Source organism: Mangifera indica, chromosome 16 (assembly GCF_011075055.1).
Source record: "Mangifera indica cultivar Alphonso chromosome 16, CATAS_Mindica_2.1, whole genome shotgun sequence".
Lineage (NCBI taxonomy): Eukaryota > Viridiplantae > Streptophyta > Magnoliopsida > Sapindales > Anacardiaceae > Mangifera > Mangifera indica.
Genome location: NC_058152.1, coordinates 4,977,191 through 5,004,461, shown reverse-complemented (window position 1 = coordinate 5,004,461; position 27,271 = coordinate 4,977,191). Strand labels below are relative to the sequence as shown.

Sequence of the window (27,271 nt, the reverse complement as noted above, 5' to 3'; positions counted from 1 at the left end):
TTCACTCCCCTCCTAAATCCCTTTTTTTTTTCACTTTTCCTCTCACCACCGCAAACAACTTGGCTAGAGGGAGAGCGACGAGCGTCGTCTAAATCTGGACGACGCTCGTTGACCTTCACTGGATGACTAGACAACAAAACGTCGTTCAAAGATTTCAACGATGCTTCTTCGTCCAAAGATTTGAACGACGCTCATCGTCTAAATCTAGATGACGGTCGTCCTTCTTGGACAATGATCGTCATCCAGAGGTCATTGTCATCCAGAGTGGTCGATCTCTGGATGAAAATTTCTCTGCTGTTGTTGGAAAAAGTGACTGCATTTCAGAGAGAAAAAATAAATTTTTTAAAACTTAATTCAAGGGACATATATCAGTTTTTCAAATTAAAAAATGTAAAATAAGATAAAAATTTAATTATTTAATATTATTAATAAAATAATAAATTTATCCTTTAACTCTAATAAAAAATATGTGGGTAAATCTAAACAAGTTAAACTTTAGATAGAAATTTAATTTTGCAAAGCTGTCAGCAGAAATAGCAGGTAAACCTCAGGGGTTGGGCGACAACTAAAAAGTAAAGCTCTCTCATAAAATTAATCATAGCAGCTTTATAATTATTTTCAGAAGCCATGCCGTGGACGTGACTGATGAATGTTACGCAGTTGGGCCGCTCGAATTGTGCTTGTCAATTCATCAGTTGGGACGTGACTCATGAATGAGTGCCGTGGACCGTCCACGGTGGACGTGACCGATGAGTTTGAGCATCTCTTAATTCAAAATTTGGTTTGAATAAAAAAAAATTTATTTAAGTTTAACTTAATTTTGTAACTGGATTTAATGATTTATATTTATAATTTGATTTAATTAGTATTTATAATTTAATTTGATAATTTGAATTTATAATTTAAATTCATAATTTATTAATAAATTAATATTATTTTATTTAAATAATATTTAAAATCATAAATTTGAATAATAAATTAGAGTTAAATAGAATCATGAATATGAACTATCAATTTAAATTATAAATCTAAATTGATCTGAATTATAATTCGAACTAAATTAAATTATAAATTTAAATTATTAATATTAACTGAGAATTCAAATTAAATTAAATTGAATACCCTCTGATTTATATTCAGATTAATTAAAAAAATAAGCCAATTATTTTAATTTAAATTTGAAATTCAAGCCACTCTACGCCAACTTTGATGAGTGGGCTGGCTCAGACCATTTCCAGATCAATCCAACTTCTCACATCAATTTACTCCTATTTCTCGGGAATTTTTCCAATCAACGCCTAAAGTTTTGTTAACACACTGTTTAAAAAAATTATGCTAGAACTGTTAAATTGCTTTAGCGGTTGTAGGGCATTGTGGTCATTTCATCAAGAATATTTCATAAAATTAACCAAACACAACGTAACCTTAAACTAACCCTATTGTTATAAAGTAAAATTATTCATAATGTTAATTAATTTAAAATGGAAAAAAATTTTCCATCTTCCATCAAGATAACAAAAGCTGACGGAGGGGAGTATTTTACGATGATTTTTAACAAATTGATTAGTAGTAAAACAATATGGGTGGATTTGGAAAATTTAATCTTTTTTTCTTTGCATTAAATTTAAGAGAATTTAAATTAAATACCCAAATATAATATGTTTAAAGTGAAAATATTTAATTTTAAAAGAATAAAATAAAAATACCTAAAAATCAAACTATTTTCTCACGTAGTAGAGTGTTGACCCTTAAAATCTATATTTTAATGTAATAGTATTCAACCAATTTATTAAAAATAAACAAAAATTAACTCATAAAATTAAATATTTAAAATTAAAAATTTTAATTAAAAATATTTAAAATTTTTATTTAATCAATAAAATTTTAATACTAAAATAATTAAAACATAAGAAAAGGTAGTGTGTTAATTTGTTTGATCATTTTTGTTGCAAAACCGTTCAAAAAATCATTCAAGAATTGTGGATTTTATGCACCTTGAGAAGCGCTCCATCTTGTGAGAAAATTTTCCACCTCGTGGGAAAATAATTTGATTTTTAGGGTTTTTTTTTTTTTAATCCTTCAAAATTTGTTATTTTAACTTTAAACACATTTATTTGATATTTAATTTAAATTCCCCAAATTTAATCTAAAATTTCTTTATTATTAGTCAAAAGTATATCTTTGCCACTGTTTGAAATAACCAATCAGAAATCCTTTATCCAGTTCATCACGTGTCCTGTGACCCATCTTCTCACGACACAGTGGGATCAGATCAAGTGTTTTTTTTTTTCAAATTTTAAATTCCAATAATTTTCATAATCATGGAATAAAGTTTGTAATTATATATATTTACGAGGTGTAATAGGTTATATACCTAAAGTAGGGGGTCCTGCTGGAGTCACAACTGCAGGATCTGCTTTTTCAGTAGGGTGATCACACTGGCAGAGGTACGTCTGAGACTCTTCTGCAGAATCTGTACGGACAAGCAAGGGTTCCCAATAAAGAAAACTACTACCCCAAATTGGATTTTTTAATTGCCTTTTAACAAAATGCCAGTCCTCAATGTTTTTAATATCTCCTCTTGCCCAATATTTTTTCTTCTATTACCCTTACACACCCGTGTCTAGAATAATTATATTTTCACATTCATAAAATGAAACTAACTCATACAAATGATTTATTTTTTAAATATAATAAAACAATATATACATATTTTTTTATATATAATTTAGATATATAATAATATATTATTTTATAATTTAATAAATTTAAATGAAAGATAAAATAATACTTAATTATATAATAATATATCACTTATATATATAATTTATATATTATAAAAATTATATATATATAAAATATTGTTCTATGATGATTCCTAATGAAATTTTTTTAAGAATATACTACTTTATGGATGAAAAGATAAAAGGGGATTAGATGGTAGGGCAATGACCGTAACATGTATGGCCCTTAATATTGGGGTATTTTCAAAACCCCGTCATCAAAGTTTCAACGGATTGAAACTTATATGGAAATAAACTTTTCCAAAAGTTGTAGAGATAAACAAGAAAAATAAGTGTATTGTTTGTTATTATTTTCCAAAAGATAAGACATATTCTCACAAAAAGTGTCACCTATATTGCAATATCTTAGAGTTAGGTTTAATGGCTTAAAGTTAATCGGGGGTTTTGGCTATAAGTATTTATTAAATTTAAGGCTAAAAATATTATTTAACTAATAATATTAAAAAAATTATTTTATTTTTTCTTAATTTAAAAACTAATAATTTTTCATAATCAAAAATTTAAAAAATCATAATTTTCCTCTGATAAGGTTTGCTTTTTTTTGTCCATTTTTTCGAAGAGAGTGTCGAAAAGAGATAAAACATTGAGAGGGAGAGACACGGGCTATTGATTAGAGACAGAGAAGATGGCCAAAAAAAAAGGAGAAAGAAAAGTAAACTTAGTAAAGGAAAATTATGACTTTAGATACAAATTTATTTTTTATATATTATTGGTTAAATAATATTTTTATCCTTAAATTTAATGAAATTTATTAACTTTAACAACTCACGTGTGAGTATTTAAAATTTTAAATTTTTATGAATAGAAAATAAGATTACATTAAATCTTAGGTGAAAATAAGTCTTTTGGCCAAATCCAAAGGTTATGAAAATGAGTGACAATTTGATCAACTGCTAGATTGGACATTAAATTTTAGCACTTGAATGGCAAAAAAAGGGATTTCAGTCATTACAAAGCTTAACTTTAGGCTACCATCTGTTGTGTTTCATCATACATAAATTGTAATTTCTATGAAATGTTTAAATTGAAGAATAAAAAAAAGTTCATATAAGTGGCCCAAAATCTATTTAAAAAAGAGTTCCTTTTATGAAGTCAAATCCACAAAATTAATTGAGAAAAAATGAAATATAATTTTTGTTGCTTTTAGGTTAAAAAAATGTAATAACAGTTTTCTACAAGTTCCATATGGAAAATGGTAAATTTATCGGTGGCATCTTTTTGTTTCAATTCAAAATTTTAAGAAATTTGTTTTCGGCATGGGTAAAAAAAAAAAATCTATATTTAAATCTATTAAATTATTATTATTAACAGACAAAAATATCCTTAAGCCGACATACGTATTTAATCACATTTAAAATGTGACCTTTAAAGGCGGCCGTGATTTTTTTTTTTAAAAAGATTTTTAAGATATTTTATTAAAAAAATTATTACATGTTTACTTAATATAATTTTAACGTTTTAAATTAAAGTTAAACGAAAAGAAATATAAAAAACATGTTTTATTTAATTTAATAATTATAAAATTAATTATTAAATTTAAAACATATTTTATTTAATATAATATATTTATTTTTAAAAATAATGATTTTTTTTGTTATTTAAATTTTAAGATAAAAACAAATTTATAAAAAACAGTTGTGAAGGACATACAACTTATGGTTCACCCTTATAAACTATCAACATCATGGATGATGAAAACGAAAAGAAGAGCCTCCAATTCTCCACAAATGTTAAGATTTCCCTTCTTCTCCTACATTGTGATTCAGAATTAAGCCAGAGAAGGCAATAAAAAGAAAGAATCAGAAGGTGTTTTACTATAAAAGGGTTAATCTCTTTTTATCCTCAATCTGACAATTGTTTCCGCCCACATTCTCTCTTTTTCCTCTCTCCGTTTTCATTGGTGACTTACACTCTTTTAACAAAACAACACACACATCCACAGCTCCCCAAACTGGTAAGTTTAATGCAATTATTTTCTCAACCAATCCACACTTTCTCCCTGTTATGACCTGTAATGGGTGCAATTTATACTTTGGATCTGCAAACAAGTCGTTTTCTAGCTTTTATTTTATTTCCATACCCGTGTATTGCTAACTAGGGTTTTGTTTCCGATTCTTTCTCTATTTTTAGTCAAGTGCTGCCACTTGTACCACTGACTTTTGTCTCTCTTTCCTTTATTTTGCTTTCAACTACCGCTAATCATAGAATCCTTTGTTGCTTTGCTGTTTTCGCTGGTAGGTTTGTTTTGTCTGATTATATGCTGGTTAAATATTAGCTCTAGCAAGCCGAAAGAACAGCTTTTTTTTTTTTTTCTGTTTTTGTTTTGGTTTTGGTTTGATTTGATTGTTTTTTGTTGTTGTTGTATATTTGATTGATGTTTTAGGAAGTTAACAAAAATAACGAGTAGGAAAAAAATGGTCCGAGAGAAGATTCAGATCAAGAAAATCGACAACCTCACGGCGAGGCAGGTGACTTTCTCCAAGAGACGAAGAGGGCTTTTCAAAAAAGCCGAGGAGCTTTCTGTTCTTTGCGATGCTGATGTTGCTCTTATAGTCTTTTCCGCTACTGGGAAACTGTTTGAATTCACCAACTCCAGGTCTCTCTCTATCTCGCTACAGATGATATTTCGCATTTTAGTTTAATCTTAAAGGTGTTTTAGAAGGAATACCAGATTTTAGTGGTTTGATTCTAATTAAAAATGAAAAAGTAATAAAAATTTTTGTTATAAAGGAGAAGACCTGCAACTTGATATGACAGCGTTGGAATAATAAAAACAGTCTCACCAGTCGATGAAAAATTGTCTGGCCTATATTTGTTCGGATTTTTTCCTTGATACTTACCACTGTTGGATAAGAATATAATCTCAAATATATGATGTTGTTTAGAGATAATATGTTAGATTTTTATATAATTTTCTTACTTAGGAATAGTTTATCCAGAGACTTTTGATCAAGTTGCTAGTGGAGTTGGTGATTCTTGGGATCTTAACTATTGCTCTAATGAATCATCATATCGGATACCATGCATCTCCACTAGTTTTCTACAATAGTGAGATATTCCAAACACCTTTTCTTCTGTCTTTCATGTAGAATTGCTTTATTCGAAGCATTTTTTTATCAGGATAACATGTTGTTACTACATTTTCATTAGTGTCTTGATATTAGAAGGTTTAAATAAATTGACTGTCAACATGGCTAGATTATTGGAAGTAGAAGTTTTGAATATAAAAAATGTATTTTACTATTCATATCCATGTTGATACAAAAAGAGACTACATGCCTGTGTTCTAGAACCTCATTTTTTTAAAGTAAACGGAATATATGTTGGGATGCCTTCAAAACAGAATGAAAAAAAGGCCAAAAAGACTTGTTCCTATCTAAGTTATAGTGAAAACCCAAAGTGACTCTCTTCAATTTTAAAAAACTTAAACACTCACCTATGAGTCAAATTCGGTTAAAAAACTTAGTTAGGGTAAGGGATAAAACTGTCATTTTTAAAAATTTTTAAAAATTAAAATTTTATTACATTTTCATCATTAGGTCTAAAAATCTTATAATTCCTACTATTGAAAGTTTTAAAAATGATGATTTACCCCTTAGGGTTTTGTCCTTTTTCTCCGACGACGACTTGTTGTCCTCCCTTTGACCGTTAGCCGTCCACCCTCTTTCTTTATCTTTCTCTCATGGTCTCTCCCTTGCCTTGTTAGTCGTCATCGAGCAAGATGAGACAAAGACGAATGATCTTCGTTTGAGACGCAAGGAGACGAAGACTAGTTGTCTTCATCTAGGAGACGGAGACTAGTTGTCCAAATTTGAATCTTGGTCGAAAACAATCAACAAGGCAAGGGAGAGAGCTGGGAGGGAAAGATAAGACAAAAGGGAAGATGGCCGGTGGTTAGAGGCTAGCGAATCGTCGTCGGAGAAAAAGGAAAAAACCCTAAGGGGTAAATCATTATTTTTCAAACTTTGGGTTTGGGGGGTGGGATTATGAAATTTTTAAACCTGGGGTTGAAAATGTAATAAAACTTTAATTTTTTTTAATTAAATGATAGTTTTATCCCTTACTTTAACTAAATTTTTTAATGGAATTTGACTCATAGATGGGTGTTTGAGTTTTCTAAAATTGGAGGGGGTCACTTTGGGTTTTCACTATACCTTAGGGGAGAACAAGTCTTTTGACCTAAAAAAATTAAGACTACAATTGACTTATAAGTTCTCGAGAAGAAATACCAAATATATTAAAGGTTGTAATTTGATAAACAAGAATGTATAAAACTAAAACTGGAGATTGGCAGAAAATATTGAAGGTGATTCAGCCAATCACCTGATTAAAGTTTTCTCAATGTTGAATTGTCTTTTAAGTCTTAAGATTTTAATTTTCCTTGGGTTGTAATTTTCATTTTAGTGTATGAAGAAGAATACATTAGCGTTATAGGTGACTGAGTACATGAAACAATGAGAAAGAAAATAGGCATGTTTGAGTTGCCTAGAAGAAGAAGACTTGATTTTAAATGTTTTAAATGAGAAATATTGTTTATTAAAGTGTAGCTTTTGGCCTACTTCTTAATGAAAGGTCATACAATATACTATAGTTATTAACTAGAACAACCATTTTGTGTTGCATAACCAATTATGATGTCATATTTTTTCTTAATATTAATTTTCTTTGTTTTTATAATATTATTCGAATCTTTACCCGTCTTCCGATATAGGAGGTTATTTTGGTAGTTTACCTTGTAAGAGATTTCTTTTTCTTTTTCATTTTGTTGATCCATTAAATTTTGTCAAAGGTTACTCCCATCTCCAAGGGTTTTATTTACAATTTTTGTTTTCAAATATTGATTTGAGTTTATTTATATTTTATAGTAAAACTTGTTAGTTTGGTATCTTATATTTTCTTCTGTGTTTCTCTTTGCAAAAGTTATAACTCCTAAGTTGTGGCCTATACTTTGTAACGGTTTGATGGCTTCAAAATAGGTCAAAGTATTATTTTCACCCATGTTTTAGCCCAATTTCAAAAGCGCACCTACAACAATTTAAAAACCCAAATACTCATCTATCTTTAAACTTTTGTTAAAATTGCCTTTAAATATAAAGGTAGAACTGTTATTTTAATAATAATATTAAAAAATATATAATTTTATCTCATCCCTTAAGTTTTGAAAATTAACATTTTATTCTAAATCTTAACTTTGAAAAGTGACTTTTTCCCTTTCAAATCCCTGGGCTTTTTCTTTGCCTTTTTGGCCACTGACAATTGCTAGTTTTCAACCTAAATCAGCTATTGGAAACTTCACCCCAAACCTAAGGAGGGTGAAGCATCGTCTTTCGACGGGCAATGCTTGTCGTCTAAATCTTGATAATGAAGCATAATCCTTCAATAACCTTTGTCATCCATACGAAGGTTTTAACCAGATTTCAAGAGAGGGTCTTTGTTTGTTGAAGGACATGGTTGGATTTTCGGATATCAAACCCTAAGGGGGAAAAGTGAATTTTTTAAGCCTTAATCCTAAGGAAAAAATTGTTAGTTTTCTAAATTAAGGGGAAAAAATGAGATATAATTTTAATTATTTTAATATTACTTATAAAATGATAATTTTACTTTTTACCTTGGTAGAAAATTCTTGGGTGTGTGCCAATGGATTAAATTTTGGGTGGGTATTTGGGTTTTTCAATTTTCATGGGTATATATTTGTCTTTTCTCCAAAAGTTGGGTGGGAAGTAATCCTTTGGCCTTCAAAATATATAAATTGCTAAGATTATTGCTCGCACAGACTTGTAGTGTCATCTGTCTTGTTATTTTGAAAATTTCTAATAACTGGTTTATCAATTTTGTGATGTACATTTCTTAAATTCTTGACTGAGAATTAGTTTTCTTTCATTCTCTACCCATGCTAAGGTAATCACCAACGTCTTGATACTTCTCCTGTTTGAAGATTTGATTTCCTGTAGCTTCTATGATATTATTTGAATGTTTGCTTGTCTAGTTATGGACATAATATTCACTGAACTTTAGCATTTGAATGAGCCATAAAAAATCCGAGAGCCTGAACTCCAACGGCTTGTTGAAGTAGGTTTTATTAACTTACCAGCTTGCTTTCAAAGAAAAATGATTTCCTGTATGCCATGTATGGTTTAGAAAGTATATGTGACATGTTTGTGAACTTAATATCTTTTGCTAACAGGTCTTTGCGGTTACTGATGCCTTAATTAAAACTAGATTACTAACATATAAAAATCTTTAGTTTAATTTACGGATTGAAAGTTAACTTTGAGATTTAATCATTTATCTAATGAAAAGTGAAATATATTTAATTTGTACCAAAGATACTTTGAATGTTTTGGCTGTGGTTTCAGTTTCATTGTAGACAAAATACATAATTGTTTTATAACATCGTAGTAAGCTTTACATAATTAAGGGTTGAGATAATTCTTAAATTTTTTGAGATCTCTCAAAATTTTACTGAGATGGTGATGTCTACTTATCCTAGAATTTGTAGAGGAACACACCTCTATAAAATACCTTAGGTATCGCTTATAAGGCCATACTACACAGAATCTAGTTTCCGTGTAACTACTCGATAGAAGATGCATAAACTCTGAGGTGTATCAATTAATCATGACTGTTTCTTTGGAGAAGGTTGTTGTGCATTCCATTCCCCATACAACCATCAAAAGAAGTCTGTCGCGGTAACAATACATTTGCTTTCTCTTTGGCATGTTGTAATACATCGGTTGCAAATTAAAAAAAAAAAGTTCAGTTTATAGAATTAAATGCTATAATTTATGTGAACCTGTTTCCATTCCTACTAGTTACCTATGTAGCACTTACACACACAGAATGATTCACTTTAGTTTTGCACCTTGACATAGAATGTTAAACTGCAATCAGTGATGTCTTCTTCAATACAAAGTAGGGTTACTTGTTTAGTCAACATCATTAGTTTTCTTTTGGTAGAAATTAGTCGACGTCATTATCAGTGGAGTGTTCATGGATACTCTTGCATAAATTCCCTTTTCTACAAGTGATGGAGTAATTTTGCTGAAATATAATTTTTCCTTTCAACAATCAATGAGGAAAAAGAATATGTTCTTGTTTTTTCTTTGGCATTGAAATCAGTATGAAAATATCTTTGTTCACTGTAATATTTGTCTTATCTGTGCTTTAAGAATGGATTTAAAACCAGTTAAATATATTTGCATTTTGTACTAGCAATGCAGTAATTGACTGTGTGGTACTTGTTCTCATGAAGCATTAAGGAAATTATAGAGAGGCATCGTGTCCACTCAAAGAATCTTGAGAAAATGGAAGCCCCGTCACTTGAATTGCAGGTTTGTGAAGTACCCATCTTGTGTGAAATTTTTGTTTCTTTTAATTTTATTAATTAAAAAATTTTTACTATATATCTCAAATCTGATCAACTTTTTCATATATGTGAAAAAATATTGTTAATCTACTCTTTTAGATTCTAATTATCTAACTACTACTAGCCAGAAGCGATTTTCTTTTAGGCTTACTGAAGCAATATATTGTTTTTTTTTTTCAAGAATCAAGGTTGTTTCGGAAAATTCCCATTTGACTCGCATATATGTGTACTTAGCATATATATATGTCTTTCATTTTCTTATTTTTTATTGTTGCCATTTGCTTCCAAGCATGTCGTACAACATCAATAATGATTTGAACATTTATGTCTGTTATATCTTCCTCTATATGGGTTAATATTAGTCATCCTAATATTAAATTTTATTTTTTCAAGCTTTTGTGTTCAAATTTACATTCCGATCTCTTTTGCTGCCATATATAAATGGAGATATATGTATTGTAGTTGGAGAGCAGCAACTTGGTCAAGCTGAAAAAGGAGATTGCAGAGAAAAGTCAGCAGCTGAGGTAGGAGTTGGTCTGTGTATTGATTAGTGGTTGTAATGAGCATACTGAAACTTTACCCTATCTCTATATAAAACAGGACGTTAAGGGGGGAGGAGATCCAAGGACTAAACATTGAAGAATTGCAGCTGCTCGAAAAGAGTCTTGAAGTTGGATTGGGCCGTGTGATTGAGAAAAAGGTTTTGCATGCAGTCATATTTGTCTTCTCGAATTCTTGTATGATGACAATCTTTGAGCACATGGTCATGATTTTTAGTCATTTGTAATACAATTTTCAGGGCGAAAAGATTATGAAAGAGATCCAAGAACTCGAAAGAAAGGTGGGAATCAGATACGTAAACTCATATTTGTCAGCTAAGAAGGAGAATAGTTTTCAATGTAATGTGTTATGGTTGTGTTTTTACTTGCTGCAAGTATGAATATTTGCAGGGAAAGCAATTGATGGAAGAGAACGAGCGATTGAGGTGGCAAGTATGAACACATGATATTTTGTTGCATTGTCTCATATGATATTTTGGTATTGCATTTATTAACTAGAATGTAACTGAAGGTGGCGGAGATCACCAACGCACAAAGACAAGCAGCTGCTGAAGAGGAAGGGCAGTCATCAGAGTCGGTAACCAATGGCAACTCAGGCCCCCCGCAGCCCGACTCTGAAAGCTCTGATATTTCTCTCAAGTTGGGGTGAGTTTAATTAGGCTGATACATAGCATACATATCTAGCTGTATTAAATAAATAACAAATGGATGGAAAGATGTCTACTTTGGAATCTGGAATATTTTTGGTAATGGAATTGCTCTAATATGATGCAGCTTACCATATGGTGGTTAAAATGGGAAGCCGGGAGAAGCAGTGTATGATGAGGCACATTTGGAAACTGGGGACGTTGTAGTTTTAACTAAACTTAAAGCTAACCCAGGTGCAGGTAATTGCACGCAGATTATAGAGATCATCATCAAAACTCTATATGATGAAAGTATTTGTTATATTATCGGCCTTAATCTGTGAAACTCAGCACTTTGTTTATGTTCAAGAGACATTAATTGAAAGATGGTGTGTGAAATCAAAGTTACGGTGAGGATTTGACGGATACTTTTGGGTGGATTGAAGAAGAGATATAGAAGATAATTTTAGTAGAGCATGATATGATGCGAGTAACCAATGATATGATAAATGAGATAGATACTAAAGGAGGCATGCGATTAATGATAACAATAACGTTGTTACATTAAGTAAATGTCAAAGTATCAAGTGGTTAAGTCACCATGCAAGCATGATAGAGGGCTGTTGGGGAGAGAGAGTCCTAGCAGTATAGCACATATTTAGGTTGTAAATCTACTTATCAGAGAGAGGCAATGTTTTAATAAAGGCCAAAAGACTTATTTTCATCCTAAGGTTTACTTCATTTTTAAATTTTTATTTGTTAAATTTTAAAAACTTAATTATGTATTTGTCATTTAATTTTAGTTAAAATTTGTTGTTAATTATAAAAATAAAAATATCTTAACAGTAATATTAAATCTCATTTCTTCCTCTTTGTTTTAAAAACTTAAAATTTTTTTTATTCTAAGTTTTAAAAAGTTATATTTTTTCTTTTAAGGTTTTATTATTATTTTTTCTTTAGCGATAGTTTTTTTGTCAATCTCCTATCTTTGTCAATGTTATGCATCCCAAACGATCGATCAAAGATTTGATTGACCTTCGATTGGTTGATGCAAAGACCAATAGATCACACAGAGTTGTGCGACAAATCTGTGTGTTTTCATGTCTTTGAGTTAATTGATTAAAGGTTGTTCAGATCTTCGATTGGTTATTTGGGATGCATGGGATGCATAATGTCTGCAGAGAAGGGAGGAAAAGTAATGAAACGCCAGAGGGAAAATGCAACCTTTTTAAACTTATGCGGGGCAAAATTATGAATTCTTAAAACTAAGGTAAGAAAAATAAGATAAAATTTTATTTATATTAATATTATTGGTTAAATAATATTTTTATCTTTATAATTAATAGAAAATTTTAACAAAAATTATATAACAGATGAGTATATAAGTTTTTTAAACTTTAACTAGCGGGAGTATGGGAATATACCGTGGATTATAGAGCCGGATCGGAAGGATCGTGAACTGGTCATTCAAATGGTTTTTACTGTAGAAATAACCACTCTGGATTGGACCGTGGGGGAACAAGTGGTTTGTTGTTGGCTCAAGGTCTGTTGCGGTTCAAATTAATCTGATTTTTTAAAATATAAATTAAAAAAATATATCTATAGAAACACAGATTTTTCCAAGCCTTTCACCGTGCCTCGTTGCTGATGACTCTTCTTGACATCAGTTGCCGACGATGTTTCACGACGGTTGATGAGGACGAATTACAGAAAGACAATGTTCGTTGAGGTTGCGCTGAGTCAGGCCTGCTATGACCTACGTTTCTTCTTTAAGTCGGCTTTGCTTCACTGGTAAATGTGACCAAATATTATTTAAATTAATATTTAAAGGAAAAAAAAAAAACTTATCAGAATGCAGTCTGCTTAATATACATTCCCAACCCAAGCATTCTGCATTCTAAATCCTTTATGTTTATTATCTACCGTTTTCAATGTGTCTAAAAAGGCTTGTGGTAGTTTCGTTTTTTAATATTTAATAATATTATATGTTAACATATAATATTTAATATAGTGTTAGAAGTTTATATATTATTTAATAATATTATTTGGGATGTGTGCATGGGTAGATTTTTGTTTTGATTTATGTTAGAATAGTTATGTTACGTAATTAATTTATAATAATATTTTATCGTATGTTTTACAGAGTTTGAATTGAAAAACATACATAAATTTAAATTCAGTGGGTAAGAATATATAATAAGACCAAATTTTTCAGTTTTTTTTCTAACATAAAACTGAAAATTAGATTTAATCGATTGGTCAAAATGATTCTTGATCCACTCTGATCTTTACGAATATACTAAACATGGTGGGAAAAAGTCTTTTGGCCTTTAATAAAACAGTATTTTCATATGTGCTGAGCATGAATGACAAAATCGACATGATAAGTATATGAGAATATCAAAATTATTTTGAGATTTTTTCAAGATATGTGGCATATTATTGATAAGAATTTAAAATATATGATTATTACATATATTTTGATTTTTGACTTTTAGATTTACTGTGACTGTTAAATATTTATTAATTAAATAAGGTAAAATTAATAATAAAAAATATATGATTGAGATAATAAAAAAATATTTTGAAAGGTGTTTCATTGAGAGCAAGGAAAGAATATTTTGTTAATTAATATTTTATTACTTTATTTGATTTACAAGTAATAAAAATTTCAGTGATACTTTATTATTAATGGTGATATGACATATAATATAAAAGATAATTTTATTACTATATTAAAAGATTATTGAAATAATCTTGATTTTATTATTATTATACTACAGTCATATGATGCGAGGGTTAACGTGTATAAGAATGCTATCGAGTTTATTTATTTATTTTCTAGAATAGAAGTAATTTCATTTTCATTTAATAAAATAAGTAACATAAAAAGTATTTTAAAATAATAATACCCAAAAGACATTTAAGTAAAATAATATATTAATATTCTTTTATTATATCTAATCAAATATATTAATTATTTATACCTATCAAATTTTATCAAACTAAAAATTAATATATATACAGTAATTTTCTAGGTAATTTATCTTTAAAATAATTTTTCAATATTAATAATAAAATATTACCCAAATTAAAACATTTTAAAACAAACACATTAATGTTCATCATACAACACCAAGTTGGCGTGGTCTAATGGCTTATTGGGGATATATATAATTTGATTCAAATTGTAAAATTGAACCAAATCGATTAAAAATTATAATTTAGTTTACAAAATAGTTTGATTTGAGTTAAAAACTTTTCAAACTATTTTTTTTAATTTGAGTGTTGGTTTGGCGATTTTCAAAATAAACCAAACCGTAAACTCTATTTCTTTAATATATATATATATAATGTTTAACAAAATTTTCTAATAAATAATTAGGTGTATAATTTGTTATTTTCATATTTATTTTATCATTTTCTTTAAACGTATATTATATATATATTTTACATGTTTATATTATGTTTTAAAAAACTATAATTCAATTAATTTTATTAAAATTTAAACAAACATATATATATATATAAATGGTTTTAAAAAATCCAAATAATGATAGCTAAATCGTATATTAAAAACCTAATTTTTCATATCATGTGTCATATGATTCACCTTTTAAAAAAATGAAATAATAAAATATTAATAATATAATAAAAAATTATAATTGATATGTTATCATTTTAAAAAATATCACAAATAGTTACACTGCATCATTATTTTATCTAAAAACACGTATCAATCCGTATTAATAATATATAATGTATTATAAGAGACATTTACTTTATTGCAATAATTGATACACTTTATGATATGTATAGTTTTTCACTTGTATCATATTGTATTATAAAATACACATTATATACATAAAATATTGATAACTATAGATTAAACTATAATTTAAATCAAATCAAATCGTATTTTTTTCATTGAGTTTGATTTGAAAATTTTTCAAATTGTTATTTTCAATTTGATTTGAAAGAATTTTAAATTATACTACACCGGATCATGTACACCCCTACAGCTTATGGTTCCCACCTTATAAAGTTGTCTAATTAACACTTTGAAACGGTCAAATGAACATCTACTATTAAATTTAGTATTAAAAAATGCAAGCTAAATTTGAAACTCCACTTCCGCATTCACCCTTTATGCTTGAATTGAGTAACAGTAGGAGCTATACAACTGTTGACTGATGTAACTCCATTTATTCAATTGGGTGACTGATCCTCCACTTCACCTTATTACTGACATATATCAAATATGTATTTATTTATATACTCAAAATAGATACGTATAGTATTACTCATAACTATAATCTAAATAAAAACAAAAACAGGCAGTCAGACCGTTGTTGATTTTCAAGATGTTTCAATAACTGGAAGCAGTCTATCCAAAACACTGATAGCATACAAGTAAATGATAGTAAAAGATGTGGCACAAGAACTCTACTCACTTTTCGATTTGGAAAGAGCTTTCTTCCTTTGTGCAAGCATGTAGGTATACAAATGAGGACTCCCTGCAGTTATTCAAGACATATAATTGATAAGAAATAAGTAAGCAAATGACCAAAAACTAAATGGCTTGAAACTTCGAAGATGAGTGTGTGAGTACATGCCTGGGACATAGAGTCCGAGGACAAGAAGTGCATTATAGAAGTAGTCATATGAAAAATTCCGCTTGTTGGGCATTCTTATACAATACAATTCAGATCCCTGCAGAAACTTCATTTTAGTTAGAGAACATACTGCCAACAAATACTCTCACAAAAGAACTGCTGTAGAAAATGAAGGGCAAATATAGCATAAGTCAATTGCTGAAGATGGTGTAAAAGCAATCAATGAATCATGTTAATATTCCTCTAGTTTTATCCTTTACATTCTTTTTCTATATGATGTATCACAAAGTTGCTTGAGAGGTGGTTCAATCGGACATATAAAAAAACAGTTCCATGCCTATAAAATTTCTGGAACAATCAAACAAGCAATCGTTACTACCCCAATGGAAATAAAAGATGCATTAAAACCAAGATGGAAAGTTGCTATCCTAAGTTTCACCATTTAAAAAGAAACTTGCTATTCTAATGATAATCAGGTGACAAATAGGTGTCCACTGTGGAAAAACTACACATAAGTACTTTAAGTAAAAAGTTTTTTCGTTGTCTAAGACCATTGTTATGACATCCAAACTATTCGAACAATCTCTTTTACACAGCAAGATCACTTTGTCAATAACAGGGCATATTCTGCTAGGGTAGACAGTTGAGTAATTGTCAGAGTTAGTTGGCAGTTGGTTGACTCTCTTAGAATCGAATGAGAAGTTTTAACCAAATCCAACTTAACACTAGAATTTGATGGGGTGCAATGCTGAGAAAACAAAAATATCAGTTGATAAATATCTATAAACTGGGCACAGAGTAAATATTAGAGATATACATTACCTTTATGTATGGAAGGGCAATATAAATTAAACCAACTTCGCTGGTGATGCCAGTTGGATATAACAACAGAAATGTACTATACCTGCATAGCATAAAAAAGATTTAATGAAATAATCATAGAGGACTTGACAATTCCCATGTCTGTAAGTACAAACTCAGTAAGTACCTCAACCACAAGAGCCATGAAGGTGTAAAACCAATTGCCTCCTTCAAGCCAAAGAAAGAATACCGTACAATCTGAAAACACAAGCAAATATAAGATATTTTTGGCTTTAATCTTGCCCACTAACATGACTAAGCATGGGTAGAACTACCAACAATCATGAGATGCAGCGTCTACCAATAAATTTAGAAAGCATCCCCATAGAGAACACTTGTTTGTCAATACTTCAACTCTAGCATTTTATACATGACATACAAAAAGGTTGATATCTTAGAGACATACCTAGCTAGAACAAAAGCATGTCAACAAAGACATTGCTGTTAATGAATGTTCTATTGACTAGCAGTATTCATAACCAATTTCAGCCAAATTTCAGACCAACAAAGAACCAAAATAAAAATTTACCAACCTTCCAAAACACAAAGCCAACCAGATTGAGCTGGAAATACAAAAGAGCAAGGTAGGAAGTTTTATACAAAGAAATGACTACCCAATAACACAAACAACAAAATGTGTATAAGATTAGTTAAAATAGCCAGTCCTGGTAGTTTCACATATCAAAGATTTTCATAGTAAATAATAAACTACATTAAACCAAAAACCAATAAACTGCCCCAAAGATAATTGAGTTTATCCAACTCTACTATTTCAATATCTTTATTACCATAGAGAGAGAAGAAAAGCATTGGAGTGTAGAATAAAAGAAAGCAACTAAACCATGGTTAAGAAACAGGACCTCTAAAATAATTATATTTGTCAATGACTATTTATTTATGTTTTCTACACCTGTCCTCAAGACAGCTAATACTCCTACATTTAAAACAATATCAGCACAAAAAGCAATTGGGGCGGGGGGAGTTGGAGAACCAATGTTTACAATCTGACAAAAGCACCCCTAAAATGAAGTTGACTTCCTGTTTGAGACAAGTGCCGTTGAGCACATCAACAGCCAGAATAAAAGATAATGTAAGTAAAAGCATTCAATTTGCTTGACATCATGTTGTTGAGTGTGTCAGTGTGTCAAGCGGAGGGTAGTCTAGTCCACTGGGTAAAAATGGTGGATACATAGCGTAAGAATATTTTTTAATTAATTACTTATCATAAAACCTCACAAAAAATGGTTATTTTTCTAAACACACCCCTATATGAGTGTGATTTTCTCAAACATCTAGTGTTCCTACAACTGTTAAGTACTGCAAATTAATCCCATAAGTGAAGCAACTTTAATATAATTGCAAATTTTAAGGAGAACACTAGAAATCAAAATCATCTAGTCCTAGCATATTAATTAGTTGACAAATTAAAAGGCTATCGGTGACTCACCTCAGTTATGGACCAGCTGATGACCAGTGTACTAACTAGTATGTGAGTCTGAGTCTGCCAAATAATACAGATTCAGAGTTTAATCAACTTGCATATCGGAAAAAAAGGATTAAACATTGTGCTAATAGGAAATATAACGTATAAGAGATTATAAACCTGAGGAAAACTCCATAATATGCCCAATGTCACATACAGTCTTGAACCTATTTGTGGCAATGTTGCAGTAATTGGAGATCTCACCAAGCCTTTTCAATACACAAAATACGAAAACACAAAATCAATTGACTTGTTTTCCTAAAACAAAACATTCTAAACTCAGATTATAATTTAAAAGAAAAAAAAAAAAAAACCTCACCTACTAGCCCATGAAGTATCTGTTCCATAACAAGATTCAAGTACGTCAAACTCAAGAACAAAAGCAGACACAAAACGGAACAGAAAATAGACTGAAACAAAACCAACATGTACCTCTAAAACGGCAGCTGTTTGGGCGAGCTGGAGAGGCTTTTCGACGGCATTGTAGACATGTTCATGGCCAGCGTCCTTCAAGGTCTTTACAGCAAAGTACAAAACTTGACACCTGAAACGAGTAGTAAAAGCTTAAAACTACAAAACCCAGATGCAGAAAGAGTTGAATTGAAGAAGAGATATGTAAGAGTATAGATATAACTTGCCATCCGACAAAAACGGACCAGTTGTAAACGACAAGGTATAGACGTCTGGGAATAGACAAAAATGCTACCATTTGAGAGAGAGTGATGTGAAACGATTATAGAAGAATAGGCAATCAGGCGGAAGTTTAGCTACAGACAGACAGAGAGCTAATATGGATATATGAAAGTACAAAAGAATGGAGACATTAATTGAAGAGGTAGAGATACAGGCAGGCGTTGCTAAGACAGGTGACAGCTTCAACAACTTCGTTCCGACATGATGTTCCTCATTTATACATGGGAAATTGAATTTTTTTTTTCCCAAAAATGGGCTCACTTCTACGTTTGAAACCCTTTCCAAAGCTTAAATATTTTTACTATTTTACATGTTAAAATACTAAAATTATCTATATCTTCAATCTTATAAACACAAAAAAGAAAAAATCATAAATTTTATTAAAGAACTCACATATATTATAAATTTTTTTATCAAAATCATTCAAATTCAAATTAATCTTGATTCAAAAGCTTTTATTATGCATTTTTATAACAGAAATTTTACAATAAAATCATTTAAATATAAACTTGAATTTAAATGAGTCATTTAAAGAATTCACATATGAATTCTCCGATGCTAGATTTTGATATTATTATAGTGTCTTTTTGATGTTTTGCTTTTATTTTTAACATCTTTTAACGGTCTTTCAATATTTTTCTTTAATTTTTAACATTTTTTTAGTGACTTTTTAGTATTGTTATCCTATTTATATATTATTTTATTTATTTTTAGTGTTGTTCTATTATCTTTTTAGCCTTTGATTTTAGGGAGAATTGTTATTTATCTGAATATTTTAGTTTTTTTCACAAATGTAAAACAAAATTAATAGATTTTATTAATATCTTTGGCAAAGACGTGGCAAAACGTATAAGATAGAAAATGTTGTTTCGTCAAAATTTAGAGGAACATAGTTACCCAACCTTATTTTATTAGTACGTGGACTTGTGGTCGTGGACTTGCATTCCCAAATGGGGTGGGAGGGATATCATGGGGCTCATCTTCACTATTTTGTCATCCCTACCCTACTCTACTCATAACACTTTTTAGGGAAATTATAAAAAATGGCCAAAATACCCTTCAATTAAGCAAAATTGCCCAAATTTACTATTTTTAAGCAAAAATACCCAAATCCCTATTCCTAAGTAAAAATGCCCATAGTTTTTTCTAAAATACCAAAATTACACTTCTCCTTATATATATAAACCCCCTCACTCACCAAATTCGATTCGAAAAAGACTATTCATGAAAAAAAATATTGAGTTGGGGGAAAAGTTACTTTTTTGAATTTGCAAGGGCACTAGTAGATTAGAAAATTACTGAAGGGGCAAGGGATAAATATTGGACCTGTTGTAGGATAAATTTTTTTAAGGGGTAAATTGATATTTTTCATACCTAGAGTTTCTCGGCGTGTAGTTTTCAAATTTTATATCAGTTTTTTTCTGTTTTAGGGTTTTTCAATATGTAGTTTTCGAAATTAAGATTTGTTTTTTCGATTTTTGTGCTTTTTGACACATTTTATGATGTAATGATATAATTTCAGCTCAATATTTTGATTTTCTAGTTTATAGGATATATCGATTCATATTTTTCAGATTTTCGAACGATTTTTTGATTAGTGACATTTTTACGTATTTCAACTGATAGAGTTCAAATTTCAATTTCGTTTTTTCGATTTTCGTCGTTTTAGGATAAATCGAGTCTTTTTTTCAGATTTTCTAACGATTTTTCGATTATTCACATTCTATGACATTTCAATGTATAAAATTTGAATTTCATTTTCGTTTTTTCAAATTTCTTCATTTTATGATATATCGATTTGTATTTTTCAGATTTTCGAACGATTTTTCAATTGTTGATATTCTATGGTATTTCAACGTTTAAAATTCGAATTTCAGTTTCATTTTTTCGAATTTCATCATTTCTCAATGATTTTTTGATTATTGACATTTTATGGTATTTCAACGTATATAATTCGAATTTCATTTTCGTTTTTTCAAATTTCACCATTTTAAGATATATCGACTCGTGTTTTCCAGATTTTCGAATGATTTTTCGATTGTTGACATTCTAGGGTATTTCAACGTATAAAATTCGAATTTCAATTTCGTTTGTTTGAATTTCACCGTTTTAGGATATATCGACTTGTATTTTGAAGATTTTTGAATGAATTTTTGATTATTGACATTTTATGGTATTTGAAAGTACATAATTCGAATTTTAGTTCGGTTTTTTCGATTTTCTTCCTTTCATGATACATCAATTTCGTATTTTCAGATTTTCAACTGATTTTTCTATTGTTAACATTCTAGAGTATTTCAACGTATAGAATTCGAATTTTATTTTCATTTTTTTGAATTTCACCATTTTAGGATATATCAACTCATGTTTGATAGTAACATCACTTAAATCACATATAAAATAAAATCAAATACATATTCATATATAATGACAGATAAAGTACATCGTACACATACGCATATACAATAAATATATACATAAGAACATATGAAAAATGATAAATAAAAAATGAGCAAACTCAAACGGGGCTAAATCTCACATCAACCCGCTAACCCTAAACTAAAACTCGTCTCTAGCAGAGGGCCGATGTAGCTGTTGTAGTAGAAATGCATGAACCAATATCCTAGAGAATTTGGTTTTGGGTAAACGAAGGAGATACCCGAAATATGTCCTCTCAAATAGTCGTAATTGATCCGGGGTCAGTGTAGAAGTAATCCTAGATAATGCGGTGCACTGTGCATGACATATCACACATGCTTGGAAGTGTCTGGAATCATCGAGGATTCGCAGCTCGCCTTCAATACGTTTTCTTTTGTGAGAAATATCTTGCAAAAATTTTAAAAATTCGTAAGACATTCATAAAAAGCAAATATGTAAACAAATGTAGTAATGAAAAACACATATAAAGATGAAAAATAGAAAAACAAATTCGAATTCTGAACGTTGAAATACCCTAGAGTGTCAACAATCAAAAAATCGTTCGAAAATTTGGAAAGTACGAGTGGATATATCCTAAAACGGTGAAATTTGAAAAAATGGAAATGAAATTCAAATTCTACACATTGAAATATCATAGAATGTTAACAATGGAAAAATCAGTCGAAAATATTAAAATATGAATCGATATATCCTGAAAGGACGAAAATCGAAAAAACAGAACTGAAATTCGAATTCTATACTTTGAAATACCTTAAAATGTCAATAATAAAAAATCGTTCGAAAATCTTCAAAATACGAGTCGATATATCCTAAAACGGTGAAATTCAAAAAAACGGAATTGAAATTCGAATTCTATACTTTGAAATACCTTAAAATGTCAATAATCGAAAAATTGTTAGAAAATCTTCAAATTACGAGTCGACATATCCTAAAACGGTGAAATTTGAAAAAACAGAACATAAATTCAAATTCTAAACATTGAAATACCTTAGAATGCTAACAATCGAAAAATCCTTCGAAAATCTGGAAAATACGAGTCGATATATCATAAAACGGTGAAAATTTAAAAAACGAAAATAAAATTCGAATTCTATATATTGAAATCTCATAGAATGTCAGCAATCAAAAAAACGAAATTGAAATTCGAACTCTATCAGTTGAAATACGTAAAAATGTTATTAATCGAAAAATCATTCGAAAATCTGAAAAATACGAATCAATATATCATAAAAAGGCAAAATTCGGAAAAACGAAACTGAAATTCAAAAATACGAATCAATATATTTTATAAATGAAAAAATCGAAATATTAAACTGAAATTACGTTATTATATCCTAAAATGTGTCAAAAAAGCACAAAATTTAAAAAATCGAATCTCAAATTCGAAAACTACATATGGAAAAACCCTAAAACAGAAAAACGGATATGAAATTCGAAAACAACACGTTGAGAAACCCTATATAAGAAAAATTTCAATTTACCCCCTAAAGAAATTCCTATTACAAACAAGTCTAATATTTATCCCTTGGTCCCTTAGTAATTTTCTAATCTATTAGCGCCCCTGCAGTTTCAAAAAACCAAATTTCCCCCCAACCCATGGTATACACAGCAACAACCCACTGTCACGTGGCAAATTTCATAAAAGCTCGCTGTGGACTAAGGACTCTCCCTCAACTCCCTAACGTTTTGAAAACGCTAATTAACCCCCATAACCCACGATCAATCCACTCTAACCGTGGGAGAATTCGTTTGACCGTGGGAAACACTGTTCTCACGATCGGGCTGCCGATAATTTCGGAAGCCTTTTTCTGCCAAAAATTTGTCGTTTCGGCCTCCAATTTCAACACAAATTAAATCTACATAGGCTATAACACAAAACCCCTCAACCAATTCAACGAAAACAACCAAGAATCAAAACATTTCAAGCATTGTTCAAAATTGAAACCCTAATGTTTCAAACCGCAAAATCTCACTCAAATCTCAATAATATAAATAATAACTTGATTCAAACAAGATTACGAAAGTTATACTAACCTTCTTTGCCATTTGCGGTTGTCGGAGAGCACAAAAATCGCCAAAAATCTGGCCGACCGTGGTTCGAATTTTCCACTGTCTTTGCACAGTGAAATGCCCAAAGATTGCCGTGGGAAGGAAGGAAATTTGCTGTGTTATATGGAGGGGCAGTTTTGTCATTTCACAAAAGTTGGGCGTTTTTGCTAAATTTGAATGTTTTGGAAAATTTCACTTAAACCCCCTTAATTTTGGCTATTTATTATAATTTCCCTTTTTATTAATAATGAGAAAAGTTTTATTATTTATAAAACCTAAAAAATATTTTAATTATTCTATAAAAAGTGGAAAAGAATAAGAAAAGTAAAAAATGGAGAAGAGGATTAAGAAGAAAGATCAGACTGGATATATAATTATTAGGACATTAAGTTATTTTACATAGTTTCTAATGATTAATTATAAAAGTTATAATTTCTGTTAACGAAAAGTATGACATAAAATAAAAAAGTGTTGTAAGATCAAAATCTTAATCGAGAAAATGTAACTCATGTTGGGAAGAAAGTAATTAAACAAATTCTTCTCTACTTGATTAAAGTATGTGGCAACAAACAATCAACCAAATGATTTTATTACACCAAACAATTATAAGTAAATATAATAGGAAAAAAAATCATAATATAACATACAAATCTTTTTAATATGAAGAGTAAAACCATAAGGTCTTGTCCAAACAATCTAATCCATTATATCCAAAATAATAATATATTGTTTTCAGTCTATAAATGAGTACACAACTTTTCAAAGAAACAAAACAAAAAATATCACAACTATAAAAAAATAAGAAATATCATAGCAAACTCGTAAGATTATATTTCATGTTACAAGCACCAAAAACAGATCTCCATTGTCCAAAATATAACACCAGACGTGCCTAAAATGCTATCAAAATTTGAGAGTAATTAATAGTAGATGAAAGAGAAAGAGACGTTTTTCTAAGAGTCATCTAAATAAAATTATACTAAACAATCAGTCACATTTCAACACAACTATCTATTGATGATCTCTACTGTTTATAATAAAGAACAATGTGACTTCTACTCGTAGTTCAAAAATTAGAATGATCCAATGGTGAAATTAAGAGAAAACAAAAATCTACTATAAACAAGCATCGAAAAAACAAAGCAACATTTTTCTCCTTTTCTCTCTTCTTTTCTCTTTTAACTTTTGTGTATTATTTATATGTATATGCTTGACTCTTATTTGCCCTAATTTATAAATATAGCGGGTCAAACTTTTTCCATTAAAATAAATTTGAATTTCTCCACACAGTAAGAGAGTCAAAAGCTCAATAAATCACTCATTAAATAAAATTAAAAAAATACTAAAATAACAAAAATTCTTTCATAAATTGGTAAAGTACTCATGACGTCCTACTTGTCTAAGTTATATCGGCTCTTTGTGATGTAATTACATGGCAAGAGCCTATGACTCACAACTCTTTTCCAAGCCACATCCATCACTAGACAATGCAAATATAGAATAAAGATTTCAATTTCTTTTCTATCAAATGATTTATGGAAACAAATTGAAGGGAGATTAAAAAACGAGGGTGGATTGTGCTAAAAACTAAAACATTGTATTTGCTTAAAATGATATTAAAATTTGAAGGGTTATTAAAAATTCTCCAATGTTTTATCTCATTTTAAAATATTCAAAATTTATCTTAAGAGCCACAAAAAAATATAAACAAAAGGGAAATATCAATTTCTTTTCAAAGAAAATAAAACATGTGATTGTAAGGGCTTGTAACTCCACAGATTGAATTCATTAACTTGAAATATTTATAGTACAACCTATATGAATTAACATGAAACAAATCTGAACAAACAACCTAAATATATACAAAGCTAACAATACAACAGTAACTAGTTAACTTGATGAGAAGATGTAACAAAATACTGTCTACCATAACAACCCCCCTCCTCAAGTTAACGGTGTGAACAAATTAACTATAGCTTGTCTTGAAATTTGATGGACAACTTAGTGCCCAAAACCTTTGTAAAAATGTCGCCAATTTGATCATCATGTGAAATAAACTGAACCTGTAAGTAACTTGCTCTCAAACAAAGTGGTAGTCGACCTCAACATCTTTCATTCTAACATGAAAAATTGGGTTGGTTGTCAAGTATACTGTACCAAGATTATCCACCATAAAATTGGTGATTGTTGGTGGTTAATTCCCAATTCACCAAATAACGATTTTAACCATAGAATTTTAGTTGTAGCATTCGCAATTGTTTTGCACTTGCTTTCAGTGGAGGATTAAGCAATGGCTTGCTGCTTCTTAGTTGCACTTGCTTTCAGTCGGTTGGATTATGCATAAACTGACATAATCTAATGATTGAATATGAAAGGTTTGGTATTGTAAAAGTTGCATATTGCACATGGTGATATGTCATTATTTATATACAAAATTATGCATATAGTACTACTCATATAAATTAGAAAAATACATGATAAAAATCTTAACAAACAGTCTGAAGAAATGTAAAGAAAATAATACAATAGTCAACAGTTCACTCGATAAAAAGATGTAACAAAATACACTATCATAACAGTAATAAGTACTGAAAATATTAGGTAATTTGTTATTTATTAGTCCCTATTAAATTAAAATGTTTCTAAGACAAAAACACATGTTTCATGTAATTAAAAATCAAGAACAAGAAGTTGGTTGTGATATTGATACAAATATATTGGGCGTATGGTATTGTTTTGGTCTTGCTCCATTACCATCCATATTTCCGTTGGGGTGGAAGATGGCAATGGAATATGCAAAAAGGCACTCGATTAGGAAGATGGGGGGATATACCTTCCTACTTTAAATTAAGATTCATTATTTTTCCCTTGTCACACCGCTATTTTCCACCAAAACGTTGTTCTTTAATTCATCAATTTTGATATTATAATCCATTTGGTATCACTACAAATTACTAATGTTCTCCTTTTAGTAAAATTATAGAACTCTACTTAATACAAATATCAATTATTTTAATTTCTTTTTAGTTTTATTAAAATTATTAAATAGTCAAAATTAATGGTAAATATTAATGATAATTTAATAATTTAATTATTATTTTATTTTATTTTCTTTATTTTTCTCTTTTTTTCTTTCTTCTTTTTTTTCACCTATTTCACTCGTCTTCAAACTCATAATAGAGGTTTGATGTTTTATTTTAACATGATAATGGAGGAATCAATAGATAACCACATCTATTAAAAGAGCACATTCAGAACATCACAAGGAAAAATTTACTCAGATGCCAAACAATGCTAATAGTTTGTGTGGCTAGCAATCAAAAGAATTAAGGGTTTCTTGAATAAAGGTGGTTTCAAGTTGATTTGGCTTAAAGGAAGACAAACTTGAGTTTAACGACCGTATTAAGTTAAGCTTAGATGGACTTTGTTTTATACTGTAGTTTGGGGTGAACCTAGGCCTTTTAAAGGTAGACCCAATTCCACCTTCAAATTAAATAAAGTTAGAAGATTAATTGTTTAGACCCACCCTCAAATATCAGAAAATTGATGATAAACGATATCCATTTTTAATTGTAAACAAGTTTGGGTAAAAATTTAAAGATATGTTATTAGACCCACCTTCAAATGGGTCTGAAATTAAAATTAATAAGTATATTTGGTGCAAAATAAAACTCTAAACTTAGTGTGGAATTGAACTAGTTGTCATCCAAATATTGCATTAAAAACCCAAAGCTCATATCAATTGAAATAAAGAAAATTAATTTTAGAAACTGG

The 27,271-nt window shown here is 29.5% G+C and overlaps 2 protein-coding genes across 4 annotated transcripts; one reads left to right on the top strand and one right to left on the bottom strand.

Moving 5' to 3' along the window:
- Positions 1-4,499: 4,499 nt before the first annotated feature.
- LOC123198744 (MADS-box protein SVP-like) lies at positions 4,500-11,784 on the top strand. Its single transcript, XM_044613501.1, has 9 exons — positions 4,500-4,758; positions 5,188-5,400; positions 10,057-10,135; positions 10,633-10,694; positions 10,771-10,870; positions 10,970-11,011; positions 11,121-11,162; positions 11,242-11,375; positions 11,505-11,784. Exons 2-9 carry the CDS (start codon positions 5,219-5,221, stop codon positions 11,521-11,523), a joined length of 660 nt encoding a protein of 219 aa, XP_044469436.1. The 5' UTR covers positions 4,500-4,758; positions 5,188-5,218; the 3' UTR covers positions 11,524-11,784.
- A 3,647-nt stretch (positions 11,785-15,431) lies between these two features.
- Positions 15,432-19,232, bottom strand: LOC123199662 (very-long-chain (3R)-3-hydroxyacyl-CoA dehydratase PASTICCINO 2-like). Of its 3 annotated transcripts, none has more exons than XM_044614695.1 (10): positions 18,973-19,232; positions 18,749-18,860; positions 18,636-18,654; positions 18,437-18,525; positions 18,281-18,334; positions 16,961-17,031; positions 16,795-16,876; positions 15,973-16,069; positions 15,811-15,873; positions 15,432-15,601 (listed from the first exon to the last, which is right to left on the bottom strand). In XM_044614695.1, the coding sequence occupies exons 1-10, from the start codon at positions 19,023-19,025 to the stop codon at positions 15,591-15,593; spliced, it is 651 nt and encodes a 216-aa protein (XP_044470630.1). In that variant the 5' UTR covers positions 19,026-19,232; the 3' UTR covers positions 15,432-15,590. The 3 variants fall into 3 exon arrangements, with proteins under 3 accessions (XP_044470630.1, XP_044470628.1, XP_044470629.1); XM_044614693.1 differs by having other exon boundaries at positions 18,955-19,230; XM_044614694.1 differs by lacking the exon at positions 15,432-15,601 and having other exon boundaries at positions 15,679-15,873; positions 18,955-19,228.
- Between the last annotated feature and the right edge of the window lie 8,039 nt (positions 19,233-27,271).

What these genes read in the sequence shown, in the direction of transcription:
- LOC123198744 (XM_044613501.1), top strand. Translation starts at nt 5,219, where the DNA reads ATGGTCCGAGAGAAGATTCAGATCAAGAAAATCGACAACCTCACGGCG. An exon ending in TTTGAATTCACCAACTCCAG is followed by an intron (nt 5,401 to 10,056) that starts GTCTCTCTCTAT and finishes GTTCTCATGAAG; the next exon opens with CATTAAGGAAATTATAGAGA. An exon ending in GAGAAAAGTCAGCAGCTGAG is followed by an intron (nt 10,695 to 10,770) that starts GTAGGAGTTGGT and finishes TATATAAAACAG; the next exon opens with GACGTTAAGGGGGGAGGAGA.
- LOC123199662 (XM_044614693.1), bottom strand. Translation starts at nt 19,025, where the DNA reads ATGGTAGCATTTTTGTCTATTCCCAGACGTCTATACCTTGTCGTTTAC. An exon ending in TGGTCCGTTTTTGTCGGATG is followed by an intron (nt 18,861 to 18,954) that starts GCAAGTTATATC and finishes TACTCGTTTCAG; the next exon opens with GTGTCAAGTTTTGTACTTTG. An exon ending in TATTATGGAGTTTTCCTCAG is followed by an intron (nt 18,335 to 18,436) that starts GTTTATAATCTC and finishes ATTATTTGGCAG; the next exon opens with ACTCAGACTCACATACTAGT.